This window comes from Molothrus ater, chromosome 4 (assembly GCF_012460135.2).
Source record: "Molothrus ater isolate BHLD 08-10-18 breed brown headed cowbird chromosome 4, BPBGC_Mater_1.1, whole genome shotgun sequence".
NCBI lineage: Eukaryota > Metazoa > Chordata > Aves > Passeriformes > Icteridae > Molothrus > Molothrus ater.
In genome coordinates, this window is record NC_050481.2 from 24399152 (window position 1) to 24415238 (window position 16087).

At 41.8% G+C, this 16087-nt stretch overlaps 1 protein-coding gene across 1 annotated transcript in view; it reads left to right on the forward strand.

Moving 5' to 3' along the window:
* The window catches only part of SLC20A2 (solute carrier family 20 member 2), a 56894-nt gene that overhangs the window by 18260 nt on the left and 22547 nt on the right, over positions 1–16087 (forward strand). Inside the window, 4 exon segments of the mRNA XM_054514514.1 lie at positions 6091–6641; positions 11306–11446; positions 12650–12735; positions 14708–14804. Of these exon segments, the coding sequence (XP_054370489.1) occupies positions 6353–6641; positions 11306–11446; positions 12650–12735; positions 14708–14804 (613 nt within the window). The 5' untranslated portion in view covers positions 6091–6352.

Here is a 16087-nt window from a genome sequence, read left to right on the forward strand (position 1 = left end):
ACCTGATCTCACCAAAACACCCAACTGACAGTCAAAAATGAGATTTCCTTTCTTGTCTATGGCTATGCCTGGGGGTGGGGAGGGGGAAGGGAGTGTTTTGTTGCTTTTAATACGAGCTTCATTGGATTGGTTTGTCTCTCTGGTGCAGTCGTGACGCAGTGTTGTGTTTTATCAGTGCCCACCCCCAGCAGAATTCTTTGCTTAAGAGGAGGCAGATTTTCACCTACTGAATAAGAATCTGGACTCGCATTGATGCTTCTCAGTGTTGTCTTGTGTGCTCTCCTGTGCCGGAGTGAATTTTATCCCCGGACTGCCTGGTGTAAGTTACAGCCCTCTTTCTACCCTCTGAAAGTTTGCATGTTCAGATGTGACTGTACTGAATGATAGGATATCTATTTTAGACTGCAAACTGTATTTCTGAGCAGGAGGAAAGGTTGCTAGAAGAACTTTGCTCATTTTTCTCTTGATAAAACTTTTAAATACTGGGTGAGTTTTAAAGACTTCTCTGCATGGTTTTCTTTTATAAAACATGTTTTCTGTAACCATGAACACTTGTTTTCTCTGAATGGATCTTGCAAATCTCTAGTATTGAGTCATAAAACTACTTGCCTGTTAGAAAGACTTTGTTCAGTCACTGAAGGATCAAATTGTCCTTTAGTTAGAGAAAAATATGTTTATCAGCAAATGCATGGGAGAGTTTGCTGATACTTCACCTTTCTTACTTGTTTGTAGAATTGCTTAAAGTGACTGCTGTCTGTGTTTTTAGTGAATGTTTTCAGCAACAAAATCTCATGCTAGGTATTTTATATCCATTTTTGACCTTTCAGTGGTGGGAACAGAAGGTTGATAGGGACTAGGAAAAGGAAGCATCCTCTGGAAGTTTTGGGAGCTGACAGTGACTGTCCCTCTCTGCAATGTTAAACTGGACAGGAATCCTTGGAAAGCTATCAACTTCAGTCTTGTTTCCATATCAAGTAGTAGCATGAAGTATGCTTAAACACATTGTGACTGTATTAAAATAGGAACTGATTGATAGAAAAACCTGCTTCTGCTGATGTGGTAATTGATTTTTTTTTTAATAGTAAGTTCAGAGTGCTTTTTGTGTACTGGAGCATTGAACTTGCATAATGTTTGGCCTTGTGACAAGTCCTGTGCATGTAATTTAGAGCCATATAGGGGTGTTCTCTGTCTTGAACCACTTGATTCAATACTACCTTTCATATCATGAATGTAGCGTTAGTAATTTTAAGTAAATAATTTGTGAGCCTTGTGGCCTGAGCATGAACTGGAAATGATAAGGACTATTGATAAGAACCACATTAGAAGCTCTGGTTATAAACCAGGCTCGGTTTCTATGCAGTGCTGCGTTCAGTACCCGGAGACTGGAATGCCAGATCTGGCCTGAGTTTGTACACATAGGTGGGAACCTGACAGATTGGTTTTATATAAAAACCGAGGATATAAAAGAGAGGATACGGACTAATCTCCCAGGAGCTGCTGTCTGGTAAGCATTTTAGACAGACTTTTCCCCCACTGGTAACTAGAAGTGAACCTGCCTGTCAGTACAAATCCAGTGCTGCTGTCAGTCATTAAACATCTACTGTTTTCAACACAGCAGAGGAAAAGAAATTGTCCTCCCTTGTCTGCCTTGCCATAGTGCAAAGTGGAGTAGTCATATAAATTATTTTGGGAAATGCTACACTGCTGTCCTTTGATTTTTGTTCATACTTGGGCAACAACAAATCAGTTAAAACTGGGATGTCGCAGAATCTCTGTCCCATCCAGAGCAGAAGAAAATTTTCAGCTGGAGCTTGGGGCAACTTCTGAGAGTAGGAGAGCTGCATGCAGCATGATTTATATATGGTATGAGCTGCATACCTTTCAATGCCTTACAAATGCTGTAGGTTCTTCCCTAATTCTCAGTAAAGAGAATATTAAAGGACATTTATGGGATCTCTGTTTGTTCCTTTATGTCACACAGTCGGATTGCTAGATGGTAATGCGCTCTGATTACTTCCTTAGAATTTGAACTTAGTCCTGAGCTTTTATTTATCCATTCATTTCTGCTGTTTGATACTTCTCTGTTCTCTTTAGCAGCAATTAGTTTAGCAAAAACAAAAATCCCCAAACCCTGACATCTCTGATTTTCAAATTTAGTATTATTTTTTTCACTAAAACTTGTCTAGGCTCAGTAGTGTACTGTGAACAGCTTCCAGGAGACCTGTCTTAGTAAATGTCCGTATATAAACATGTCCTAAAATGATCTCATGCTTAACACGAGATCCTAGCTTTTTCCTGAGGATTCACTTGTCATTGTGCATGAATTGAGGTGCTTTTTTACCTAGGTTTTGTTCTCATCTCTCCCTTAGGGAAGAAATAGCACTCTGTCTTGACAGAGTTATAACAAGCTGTTAAGTGAATAATAAAATACAGTCTGAGGGGAATGTCTGGATCATCTGCCAGTGAGGCAGAGGGATGTGCTTAGCATTTCCAAAAATCAAATTTTTCTTGCTGAGGTGCAAGTTTTTAAGTCCATTTAAAAGGCTTCAACTCAAACCTTGTAAGTATGGTGCACTGACTATGGACCGTAAGGAAACTCTGGTAGCTAAAAAACTTGCCTTAATGCAGAATTAGCTTCTTCCAGCTTGAAATGCCATCTCTGTGCATTTCTCTCCATCCATCAGAGATGCACACTCCAGTTTCAGGTCCTGCAGCTCCTGGTCCTAACACAATTCCTCTGCCCTGCTAGTGCTCAAGTGTGAGTTTGCAGCATGGCAGAACGAGTTGGGCTGGTTCAGGAAGAGTTATCCAAAGCCTAAATAGGAAAATGTACTTTTCCACCCAGAGTCTGCTGTGGTGGCAGAGCACACCTGACTGCAGAGGAGGTGTCAGTCCCAGAGGTAACTGGGAGGATCTCCCAGCACCCAGCAGGTCGGGTTGAATTGCATTTGGATTGCATAGAGGCACGTTGATGAAATATGAGAACAGGAGAGACACAGGCTGGTGACTTCCAGGTGTCACACGTGGAGCAGATCACCTGCCATTCCCTCCTGTGTGGTGTTTTTTCCAGTTTCTTTTTCATCCCACTAACAACATCACAAGCTCTTGGGTTACATTAGGTGATGAGGGGCATAGTTCAGCATGTCTGAGCATGCCAAATGTATTTTGGGCTCTAGAAGGAAGCAGACTAAGATTTAGTCTGTATTTAGTCACTGGCCTGCTCTGCAGGATATTTTGCATTTCTGAAAACTTTCTCAGCAGAGATGTGCCTTTTTTTTCCTTTTTTTTTTTATAAGCATTTAAAATCTCTTATCATTTTTTAAGGTTGAAAGTAGTAACACCTAGCCATTCACAGGCAACCTACATGTTAATTTTTAAACATGTGTTTATTTCCTTTTTCCTTTTGATTTCCATCTTGTTAAAGACACAGCTTAGCTGCTGCTTGGTGCTGTTGCTTGTGCCAACACAGTTGAGCCTCTCAAGTTTTGGAGGAAGCTCTATTTTGAACCATCACCTTGCATAAAATGACAGGTGGGGTGACTTCTTACTTAAGACATCCTTTTCTCATCCTTTTCTCCTGAGGCCATGTATCCTACTTCACAGGGAGGGAGTTTGTGTAGCTGCCTCTCTAAGACATTGCCAGAAGCCCTGCTGACAGTCTCCTGGAGACTCTCTGGCCTCCAGGAGGTGATTTAGGAGCACACATATGCACTCTTGAAGTCTTCATTTCTTTGGGACCATCTGGAGGAGTTCAGCCCATCCTCCTCCCAGGGAAGCTAATAAAGGCAACCTTGTGACTTAGTGGTTTATTTTGGTAACTGCAAGAACTCGCCCTGGCTGGAGGAGCCAGATTTGGCAAACATTGTCCCATGAATTCTCTTGTGGTGGGGCAATGTCACAATCGCCCTGCTCTTTCTCTCAGTCCCAGGAACTGGGCCACCACAATAAATTGGTAGGTTGGTTGATAAGTGGAGGAAAGACAGATCTCTGTTGGGAATAAGGGTGTGCTTTTATCTAGCTGGTCCAAAGGAATGGGTCTTGTATAATCACAGTCTGTGGGTGCATGCGTGGACCTCAGTCAGCTTTGCCCATTTTCAGGAGAAGAAACTGGGGCACTGAGGCTTACTTGGCAAAGGTACTGTGGAAATGCATGCAGGATGAAGAATTTAATCATTAATCTCCAGGATCAAGGAAGGACCCTGGTCCAGTACTTCATCTCCTGGCAAAAATCTGACATGCATAGTAGAAATTTTTTAACAAATGCTTTTAGTGGGGTTTGGTCTTCATTCACAGGCAAACAAGTGCTAACTGTAATTGTTTCTTCCAAATATCATTAGCCTTTTCTGTTTCTGTCAAGTCCTTTTCCACTCAATGGGCTGAGTGCTCATGAATTATAAAAAAGTAACAAGTCTTCAAACAGAAAACATGCTTTGGTGCTTCATTTTCTCATGTTATCTCATAGTATAAAAATCCTTATACAAATGTTTTTAGCCATTAAGACCTTCTGAAATGTTGTTTTAGAGTGTAAGGCATTCAAGGATTGATGTCTGCTCCATGTCTGGAAAAGACTGGAGCAACAGTTGTTCAGCCAGTTTGGAGCCTGCAGAAAGAAAGAGGGACATCTTTTTTTACTGAATATGTTTCTGCAGAGGAAGCATCAATCCTTGCAATCAATTTTAGAGTTTTCTAGGAAACACTTGTGGCTAGAGGTTTTATTTTCCTCTTGGTTGTTCTCAAGGATCCAGCACCTCAGGAGTATGCAAAATCTCTTTTAATTTTTTAACTTTGCTATTATTTCAGGGGTGTCAGAGACCCTTCCTCCCTGCTACCACAGGACCCAAATTGAAAGAAATTAAGCATGGTCTTGAAACTGTCCGTGTGGGAACATTGTATTGAAGTGACTGTGGGGAAATAGAGAGTGAGCAGGAAGTGGGCTCAGGGCTTTAATCTGACATTCCCTGCTCTCTAGAAGTGCTTCTTCAAAGAGGTGGAGTTGGCTGATGCAGATTTGCTGCTAAATGTTCATTTAACCCCTTGCCACAGGACCTCAGGAAGTCTCTGTGGTGGCCAGTAACAGAAGAGAATTGGCCCTTGGAGGAGGCAGGTGGTTTGGGAAAATTTCCTTCTAGCTTTTGACCATCTTCCTGTCACTGTGAGCCTTATCACTCTATTTAACAGTCTTTTGGATGACGAAGGTTTTATTTTTTAAGCTCCCTTTCTCCGTGTCCATGTTTTGCTTTGAAGAAGCTTACTCTTTTATTGGACTAAGAAAGATGTAATTCAAAAGGCAGCCATAAAACTGAAACTGTCAAAAGAAATACTCAAAGACATCTGTGACAATAGTTTGAATATAATAACTGTTAGTAATTGGTAACTATCTATAGGAAAAAACAGAGTTCAGTGATTTCCTTGCACCTTTTTCATAGACTTCTCTAAACCAGTAGGGATACATGGAAATATTGAAATTATTGTGCTGTTTCAGTGACTGAAAAGCTGTAAGGAAATTGTATTCTTACAGCATGGGATGTGATAACAACAGATGAATATTAATGTTCTTCAGAGTATTTTCAGTGGTATTTCCTAGACAGACATGCATATAAAACAATTTTTCAAAGGAGCATATCCATGGCTGCGGCTGATAAAATGTTGAGAGCTCTGCTGAGGTCAGTGGTCAGGTGTTCTGTATCAGCTGGGAGTCAGGCTGTGTGGTATGGTCTGTGTACCCTTTGTCTTATATTCACTGGGTGCAAAAAGCCAAGAGGAATCCTCCTGCTAGAAAGAGGGCTTATTGCTCTGCTTGGTAAATTCAGCACAAACAAAATTCTCAAACTTTCTAAATCCTTCTAAATTGCTCCAAATATTTTCTTGGTCAGTGATATTGCAAGAAACATATTGCTTTGGAGGTGACCCAATTTGAATCTTTTCTGAATTGCTTTATGATTAGAGCAGTCACATGCTGAGGTAGGACCCCATTAGTGGGTTTAAATCATCTGTTTACTTCTGAAAACACGCATTGTTATGAGCTCTGCTGAGTATTCCCCTTTTTTTTTTTAATTTTCTTTTTTCTTTTTTTTTTTTTCTCTGTTGCAGGACAGAACATCGCAGTCCTACCGGTTTGGAAGCAAAATATGGAATGTGTTTCACTGCTGACCGAAGGCAGCCAAATGAACAGTATTTATAGTAGTTCGAAAATCAGCAGTTAGCAGTTTCTTCACATTCTAACACTACCCAGCACTTTCCAGAGAGAACTCATTGTTTACAAGAAATCTGCTTTCCAAATCCGTGGCGGTGCCCTCCAGCCTTGACTATTAACTATTTGCAAAGGGGAAGCAAATCTACAGTTTGGGGAAAGATGGCAATGGATGAGTACCTGTGGATGGTCATTGTGGGTTTTATCATTGCTTTTATTTTAGCTTTTTCGGTCGGTGCAAATGATGTTGCAAATTCTTTCGGAACGGCCGTGGGCTCTGGTGTTGTTACTTTACGCCAGGCTTGCATTTTGGCTTCAGTTTTTGAAACCACTGGCTCAGTGTTACTGGGAGCAAAAGTAGGAGAAACAATTCGGAAAGGTATCATTGATGTTAACCTGTACAACAACACTGTCCCGCTGCTGATGGCAGGAGAAGTGAGTGCAATGGTTGGTAAGTAACACTTTCCTATTCCAAGTAATGTTTGTTCTGCGTTTGTCACCCTGTTAACTGTGAGCACTGTTAATTCAGTCTTCCCATCTTCTGGACCTGCACATCCATTTTTGTGTGAATGCAGGGGCCTGTATTCCTTTTTAAGTCTCCTATGTTTTTTTTAAAATGCTTCTAACAATTTACTTTTTTCAGTGGTTCAGCCACTTAACTAACAGATGAAAAGGAATGTTTAACACAGTGGATCCTATATGTGTGTAAGACACTGAAAAAAATAATTTTGGAGATTTTTGTGATGGTAAATGAAAAATATAAAAGTTTAGCATTTGTGTTTGTACAGAAGATCCTACAGAATCAGCAGTTTGCAATGAGTGTGTATGAGGAAGAATCCTTTTTAAAAAGTTTCAGAAAATCCAAACGCTTCTGTAAACTGATTGCCTGGCTAAGCGATTGCAATTAGTCCTACATTTCACCCTTACCCACGGCAAAACTAAGGGAGCAGTAAAAATAATCACACATTTAAGGTCTTTTTAGTTTTTCTGACCCAAACGACAGCAGGTCAGCCCTTAGAGTCTGCTCCCCTTGCCTGTGTTTGTAGTTAACCAAATCTCTGTTCAGAACAAACAGCATATTCTGAGGTAAGTAACATTAAGCCACGGTATTTACTCTTTGTTTATGTGCAAGAGGCTTTGTGAGCTTTTAGAGAGCTCCCTCAAGGAGCAAACCTGCTCTTAAAGGGCAGCAGGGAGGAAACCCTTTATCTGTGGGAGAGGCAGCCCCGGCAAGGGGCCAGCCCTCCCACCTCAGTCTGGCAGCTTGGTGATTTACACAGGCATCACAGCATCCTCTGCTTGAGAGGGATGTTCCACTTGAAGATTTTCTTCCTTAAACCTACTTAAACCTGACCTAAATATTATTTCCACCTATCCCTTCTAACCTCTGCACACTTTTTACGTGAGACCTGCACAGGAGTTAGGTGAGTCTGTGCAGAGATTTACTACATGTGGCTATTTTCCTGTTTCCTTTGGGAAAAGGGAAAATTGAGTGCCTTTAAAAAAAAAATTCTTTTATTTTCATGGTTCAAAATGGACATTGAGTGACAGTTTCTGGAGTTGTCAGAGGTGGCTTTGTGTGCCTGAGAGTGGGAAGGTAGTTCCCTTGGTTCTGTGGCTGTCTCTGAGCCTCCTGAAGATTGGCCACCTTTCCTTGCCCAAGGGGAAGAGGGATTGGTCACCAAGAGATCACTGGGGCAGCAGCCACTTCCACAGATGGTGCCACTTTAACCCACCTCAGGTGCTCCTTCCCTGCCCCCCACCCCATCAGTTCCTCTTTCCTGATACCTTGCAGGTCAGCTGTAGGTGTTTGCTCTTTCCCTCAAGGTGGAGGGTGGCTATTTAGCACCATCCCACTTGCATCTGTTATCCTTGTGCTTGCTGAGATGGCTCAGGCCCTTCCCATGGGTGAGCTGGGAGCACTGCACAGCGCCTGAAGTGTGAGTGACCTGCATGTTCTTGATTCCCTTTGAAGGAAGGGTCCGTTTTCTTTCCTGGATCTATTTCTGGTATCCTGATCCTGGCAGGGCAAAGTTTTAAGTCTCAGATACCCCCTGTAGAGGCAACTGGCCAGAAGCTCAAAGAAAACAACTTATTTGCATGCCTATTTACATAAGCCTGTGTGAACTTCATGACCAGTTGCATTCCCTTCCTCCAGTAGGGGCATTAGGAAGAAATTCCACATTATAAGTCTCAGAATTAATCACAAGTTACAAAATGCAGATTTCAGTATTTTTTTTCCCTCAAATCCATCTCTAGCTTTTCTCTGGATGTATGATATTTTTTCTGTGTTTTCTCTTAGCCTTTTTGGATGTTTACTTTTTCTGTTTTTGCTCTGCATTTTCCCCCACCCTCTTCTCTCATGCCTCATGATCATGTTTTTGCAAATGGATTTAGCTTCTGAATTTCAATGAGGCTTAAATGAGTCAACAGTCTGAGAGAGACCAAAAGTCACTGTATCCTCTTTCCAGATGTTGGTGGAAGATCCTTTGATGCTTGCAGCAAACAGCAGATATAATTTTCAGGTCAACCTCTTCTCCTAAGAGAAAAGGAAGCGGGAAGTAATGGGATTAAAATTTTAATATGTAGCATTTTGTTGTAGTTTGGAGCACGTTAAAATGTTGTTTATTAGGCAGATGAGAAGTTAAGGACTGTTGTTCTTGGGGTAGATTGTAGTACTTGCCCAGCATCAATTGACTGTCAAGCTATTGTCAGGACTTGCCCGTGTGTTGTTCTCGAGGTTCTGGTGCAAGCTGAAGTCAGCAGCTGATGTGACTGAGGAGATGCCACCAACAGAGAGGCCATCCCAGCCAGGGTTAGCAGAGCCAAGTACTAATCTAGTCCTGCAGGTGACGTGGTGTTTGGTGTGGGCTCACAGCTGGCACTGAGCGCTGGAGCCTCAGGAGAACGCGGTGCCCTCAGTGGCAGGGGAGTGTGAAACGCACCCTGGCCAAACGCTGGGGCAGGCTGCAGGCAGCGCTCTGTCTTCAGGGGATGTTAACCCAGAGGAAAGGGTGTGGGCCACAGTGTCCACAGGCATGAAGGGTCAGAATTTGGGACTCTTTGACCCAGCCTAGTGAGCCTCCTGCTTCCTAAGTTAGTTTTGCGAAGGTAAACGTTGAGAACATACATTTTATGTTAAAGAGGATTTAAAGCTTTGATGTAGGTAGTTAAAGCACTGCAAGTCCCAGAGTAAAGTCCTGCTCTGGCTTCCTTTGTATTTTCTTCTGTTCCTTAACACTTCCTTAAACTTCTTTAGATTATGCATTGTCCTTCTCAGGCCATCCATTAGTCCTTCACCACCTGTTTCTTTCTCTACTGCTTGTTTTCAGTTGAGCAATGGTCAAAGGTGTTCCTGCCCATGGCACGGGGTTTGGAATTAGATGATTTTTAAGGTCCCTTCCAACATAAACCATTCTGTGATTCTATGAAGTTAAATGAACAAGAAATTGTTCCATACTCCCTCTATTTCCCCTGACAATAAATCCAGTCCTCACCAGACATTTGCAGTGCAGCTGTGGCTTGGTTGCATTTCCCCTATTTTTTATACTAAGTATTTTGTAATTACATATCTATGGGTAGCTTGCCTTTTATTTGGCTTCTTTCAGATGTAACTGTCTGATTTCTCCTTCTCCTCACTTCATGTGCTGGTCTCTAAGTTCATGTCAAAGGTTTCAAAGTGTTTTTATTTTTATTTTAGGACAGGGGAAAAGAAGCCAAGAAATTGAAGAGCAGGTGTTCCTTGATTGATCTAGAATTTCCACTAGCAAGAGAAGTAACAGTTGTTTTGGGATAGTACGCCAGGAGAGATCAGTTTTACAAACTGGTTGACTTCCAAATGCAGCTACATATGATACCAGCAAATCACTGTTTGCAGATGGCTCTGTTTCAAGACCTTCAAACCATCTTCTCATGTTGGAATTGAGGATGGAGGTTGAAACTTTGGGTAGTCTGCCAGCATATGTTCAGTGACCTTGCTTTATCACCTGTATCTGCTGCAGATCTGTTAAGAGAGGAGGCATGAGCCAGAAAATTCAGGCTCTCTTATGGCAGTCTGATTGCTGCCACTGGTGACTCAACACACAAAGATTTAGTCTTAAGGCCATGAAGTATTACAATGAGGTCTTTGTAAGAATTCTCTAACATTAGGGGAGGTCCACAAAAAGCTGGTGTCACTCTCGAAAGTATTTTGCTGTCCTGAGGTTACTGCCACTGCAAGAGGAGCAGGGATTTTGTGTCTTTGCAAAGTGAAAAGGAGTCAGAGCATGGAGCTGCATGCTCGAGAGCTTGGTGGCCAGCTGTGTCTGATCTAACTCCTGAAAGAGGTGCTTGGGATACTTTTTTTTCCCCTCTGTACTCTTGGCCAGCATTCTTCCTGGAATTCTTGCTGGAATGCCAGATGTTGAATTTACTTTACAGACCATTACCCACTGTCCCTTAGTTAGTTAGGGGAACTTATTTCCTTATGCCAGGGTATCTTTGGCTTCTCCGTGACTAACATAAGCCTTTTCAGCAGTCTTGAATTTCTCTTGGAATCCTTCTTGAATTTCTCTGCAACAATGAGCTGCAGATGAAGGCAGTGAGAGAATCTGTATTCTTTCCTCAGTCCATTTTTCCTGTAGAGGACTGGATGGCTGTGTATCACTGAGATGAAGCATGAACTCTCTCTGTCCCACAGTTTGAACCTTTCTCTGGTAGTATCCAACTTTAGGAGCATGGGTGGTTCACTAGTGAAATGGTGAATGCCTCCTTATGCTGATCACCTGGAGGCTTCCAGGGTCAGCTCTCAAGAGTGAGGTTTTCTAAGCTTGATGCACACTGGGAGCAGTTTGTGTACTTAATCAGACAGGCTGTAAATACTGAAAGCAGAACTGTCATGGGTTGTAGGGAGCTGTTAGTCATAAACAGTCATAAGTAAGATGTAGCATTCAAAGCTGCTATTAAACTGTCTTAGTATCTGCATTTACAGACAGAACAGGAACAAAACCCTCTTTAGAAGATCTCTCTTGTGCATGAGGAGTGTAGGCAGCACTTGTAAAAGAATGTGTGGCAAAGAATTTTCTGCGTAACATTGTTGTTATTGTTGTTTATACCATATGGTTCATTTGTTTCTAGGTTCTGCTGTTTGGCAGCTAATTGCATCGTTCTTGAAGCTCCCAATATCAGGGACCCATTGCATTGTAGGTGCTACGATTGGATTTTCTCTGGTGGCAATTGGCACGCAGGGTGTGCAGTGGATGCAGCTTGTCAAGATTGGTAAGTGCTGTCTCCTTTTATGTGTGAGAGTGTGTGAAATAGTGTGTGCTGCCTATGAAAAACATTCCCAGAAATCTGCTTTGTGCTGATAACTCCCTCATTAATTTATTTTCCACCCCTGTCGCGTCATTCAGAAAATGCACTGGTGCCATGTTCATTAAGGGCTGCAGTGTGTCTCCAGTGGAGAAGGGGGTAAGGCAAAAGGTGTACTTCCCCAGTGGTAAGCTGGGGACACATTGTCCCTCAAGAAACATGCTTCAAGGTGACATTCCTCCTCTTCTAATTCTCTTTGAGGCAGCTCATACTACCCTGTTCTTGCTCTCAACAATATGAATGCTATCATGTGAATGCCCGCAGTCATGTTTCTCCACCCACCACCACCTTCAGGGCACACAGCACGTTTAACTCACAGCCTCCCATTGCCAAGAACAGTGGCACATCCAAGCAGGGATGTGATGGAGTGTTTTCTTATTGTTTTGGAAACCTTTGGAACTTGAGGTGCAGTCTAAAGTCTCTATTAGAAGGAAGGCATGGTAATATATTAGAACTTCAGCAATGCATGTGGTTTTTTAAAATTCTGTCAATAGTAAAAGAGTTTTCAGACAGCAGAATCAATCTGTTAATCATGCTGCAAACAATAAATCACTGTGGATGAGATTTCCAGAGTGCTGCCCTAATCTGGTTTTATTGAAATCAGTGGGAGCTTTGCCACCTACTTTAGTTAAGTCATCCTGGACACTTGCAGTGCTGGCCTGCAAAAAATGTGCATGCATCATACATTACAGTTGATGCTCCTGTGGCATTTTGGAGCTCAAGACTCTTACCCTGGGAGCAGCAAGTCATCCCGCTGGATGCAGTTGCTTTCTACTTGCTTGCAACATTCATGGTGGTGGTGATTAGGAAATTACAATGCTTTCTTGGTCTACTCTGATTCAAACTACAAGAAACTTTCCTGAGGAGTTTGATTGCTAAACTTGCAAAATTAGCAGGAAATGCTTTGGCTGTTGTTTCTAATGGTGCTTAGCATTACTTTGACTTTCATGAGTGTCGGTGGACATGGAGTTGCACCAGTTGTAAGTAAACATACAGAACATTCATTCCAGTTGTACAAGAATTGTTTTAAATTTATTGCTCATTAACAATATACTTAACTATTATGCAAGAATACTGTTTATATCAAGTTTCTTTCTTTCTTCAACGCAGTTGCCTCTTGGTTTATTTCCCCACTGTTATCTGGCTTGATGTCTGGAATCCTATTTGTGCTGATCAGATTCTTCATTTTAAACAAGGTAAAGAAATCTCACTATTATAATGAGTGCTTAGTATGAAGGTTGTGTTTTAGCCTCCCATTGAGTGCTGCCATTTCCATAGTTGAAAGTTTATGACTTCTTTTTGGACAGGAGACCAGTCATTTTTTTAATAGCCATTTGAGTTATACTTGCTCTTAGCAGTTCTGAAAGCTCACAGTAAGTAATTTGACAAGTATTTGAGGCTTAGAAGGTGCTATGTGATAATTAATATTGTATATTCTGTTAGGTCAGAGCATGGTACATGGAGGCTGCTTCTGTATTAGCACAAGCTTGCTGGCATTGACTTAGCCTCACAATTGCTGTTCTCTCTGTGTTAAACAGAGCAGTCCTCCCTTGGAGATACTCTAACTGGATTTTAAAGTCGTGCAATTTTAAGCCTTGGTTTTCCAGCACATCATTCATTAGAATATGGGCATCTGCCTGTTTTGTAGACTCTCAAGAAGCCTGAATCAATGGGTTTTAGTGACCTGCAGTAACATTGGTCCATATCTCCAGTGCAAAAGATGACTTGCCTGCCACCCAGCATGGTCTGGAAACCTGAACTGCCTTTTCCATTTCTTTCACACCATTCAACTTGCTAAAATGGGGAAGTGAAGAGCATGACAGTGACCTAAAATAAGGGACACTATATTAGCAGTTATACAGGGAACTTAAATAGATGAGGGATTAATTCTTTTGCTATAAATAGCACCACCTGTAACCTCAGCTTCATCGTTCTTCATTTCTGCTCTAAATAAACGTCAGTGATAAAAACAGATGATAGATTTGATAAGATTCAGCTTTGAATAAAAAATAACTCAAGTTGCATGAAAGATAAGGAAAGGTTCCACTATTGTATTTAAAGCCTAGCAACTTAAGAAATTAGCCATCAAAGTCATGTGAACTCTGGTATTAAAGCTGTATATTTAAACATTCAAGAGGCAGAAAAATTCAAGTTAAGGAAATTGCCTCCCAACTGCCGTCTGTGCCATTCACAAAGCAGTAAGATCTGTAGAGCTTCTGACATAAGCAGGTAGTGACTTGTGTGCATGAATAAAAAAAGAGCAGCTTTCTAGCTTGTGGGTCTGTGGCCTGTTACAGGGCTCCATGCCCTTGCTGGGGATGTTAGTGAATAGCAGCTGGCCCTGCAAATTCAGCCCATCTGCATCCTGCTTGGGGACCGGGTATAGCACAGGGTGACCACAGCCTTTTCTCAGCTCCCTTTTACAGCTCATGGCAGCAAGAACTGAAACCACATTAGCCAGAGCTCAGCTTTGCCAGGCTCTTTGCAGACACGTGGAGCCCCTGGAAAGGCCAGAGCAGTCCCTCACAAAGGCTCTGTCTGTGGCTCGCATGCTGCGTTTCCGCTGCTCTCTCAGCTGAGTCTTTCCTTGTGAGTGCTGAGGGCAGCGGGCACGGTGCCGTGCTAAACATTGCCTGCTCACTTTGTGTGTGTCACCTGCTAATGCAGCCAGACACCTGGCATTTCAGGGATTTCTGTTAGCTGGTAGGAAGTGCCAGGCTGTCTTGGTTGAAGAAGAGAGCTTGGGAATATGGTTTTGAGATGGATGCCTTGCACTGCTGCTTGTAGCACAAGTCCAAAACATCAAAGCCCTCTCCTGCTTGGCACCCTTCAGTCATGCTAAGTGAAAGGGACTCCTCATCTTGGACACAAAATAAATAAGAACACACCTGCAGAAAGAAACCCTCAACAGCTGACTGGAAAGTACAACCTGAGTCCCTGGTTCCCACTGACAGTGTCAAGCTGCCCCAGAGTGCTGGTACTTGCCAGGACCAGCATTGTGGACTTGGGTGTAACCAAGCTATCACCATCCTTTCCTCAACATCCAAAAGCTCATCTGCCTGTCACTGATTTGGGAGCACATGTTTTCCACATGGAGGTTCATGCTGACATGAATAATCTGGTGTGAAATGCAGCTAATGTTTCCTTTTTTCTGTGGTTTCTCTGCAGGAAGACCCCGTGCCCAATGGTCTCCGCGCACTCCCGGTGTTTTATGCTGCTACCATAGCTATTAACGTGTTTTCTATCATGTACACTGGGGCACCAGGTGAGTGAGCCAGGGAGGCACGGGAGGGAGGCTTCCCACAGTGTGTAGGGATGCTCTGCCAGTGTCACCCAGACACCACAGGGTTATCTCCTGTGTTAGGAGTTAACAAGGGCAGGAGTAAATCATTCACCTCTCCACATGCTTCTGTTTGTGTGTGTGTTTTTGTGACACCCTCCTGATCGCTCTGGTTAGTGGGGAAGAGCACAGCTACAAAAATAATCCCTCTTTAGAAGAAGTAGAAATTAGTGAGAGGCAGCTTTGGCTTTGTAATTCTGAGCACATGCTGAGCTCTAAAAGGTGTTCTAGGTTTGTGCATCAGGGAGTGAAGGTTCAGAGCAGGGTGGGAGAGCAGGTGCTGTTTGCTGTCAGTGTAATACCTTCACTCCTTCACTGACATCAGCAGAGTCGCTGTTCTAGCATGTCTGGCTCCAAGACTGTTATTTAAATTTACTTCTTTATTTCTCTTTAATGATAAGAATCCCCAAACCTGTTTCTTCATTGAGTGCGTATCTTTTTTTTTTTAATGTTGTGGTTTGATTGCAACTCAGAAGAAGGAAATGAAGTTGAAGGACTTTATATTTTTATATATTTATATATTTTATGTGTTCTTACATGTTTGTGTTTATTCGTATATATATTTATATCTGAATTTTTATATTAGTTGAATTTTTATATTGTTATATTTATGTTTGTATATTTTATATTCTCATGTTGTATGTATTTGCATTTATATTTTTATAGTTTACTGTAGTGGTGTATATTTAAACACACACTTCTAGCAAAGGGGTTCAGAACAAAGATATTCAGTGATCTCAACTACTTTTTTGAAGACTCTGATCATTAAATGTTGTCTTTAGGTTAGATTATTGTCCAAGAACTAGGAATGAAGAGGCAATTGAAGATAGACTCCTGAACATGGCCCTGAATTAAGAAAGCAGGCTTAGAAAGTGACCTTTTTTGAAATGGAAATATTTCTCTAAAATCCAACACATTAGATGTACTAGATAAAAGCAGTTGATAGACCCTACTCCATAGCATAATATTACTGGAATTAATAAAAACTTGAGACATTCCCAATTTGAAGGTAACATAACTATTTCTCTTAAGTCTAATTGGCTATGTATCCAAGATGTTTAACAGTACATCAGCTGTATAACTCACATCAGCTGTGTATATATATATATATATATATATAGCTGTATATATCAGCTGTATAACTCACATTTCCTCATTAGTTGTACTGCAGAAGTAGGTCAGGCACTCTGCACTGACTCATTAAGCAA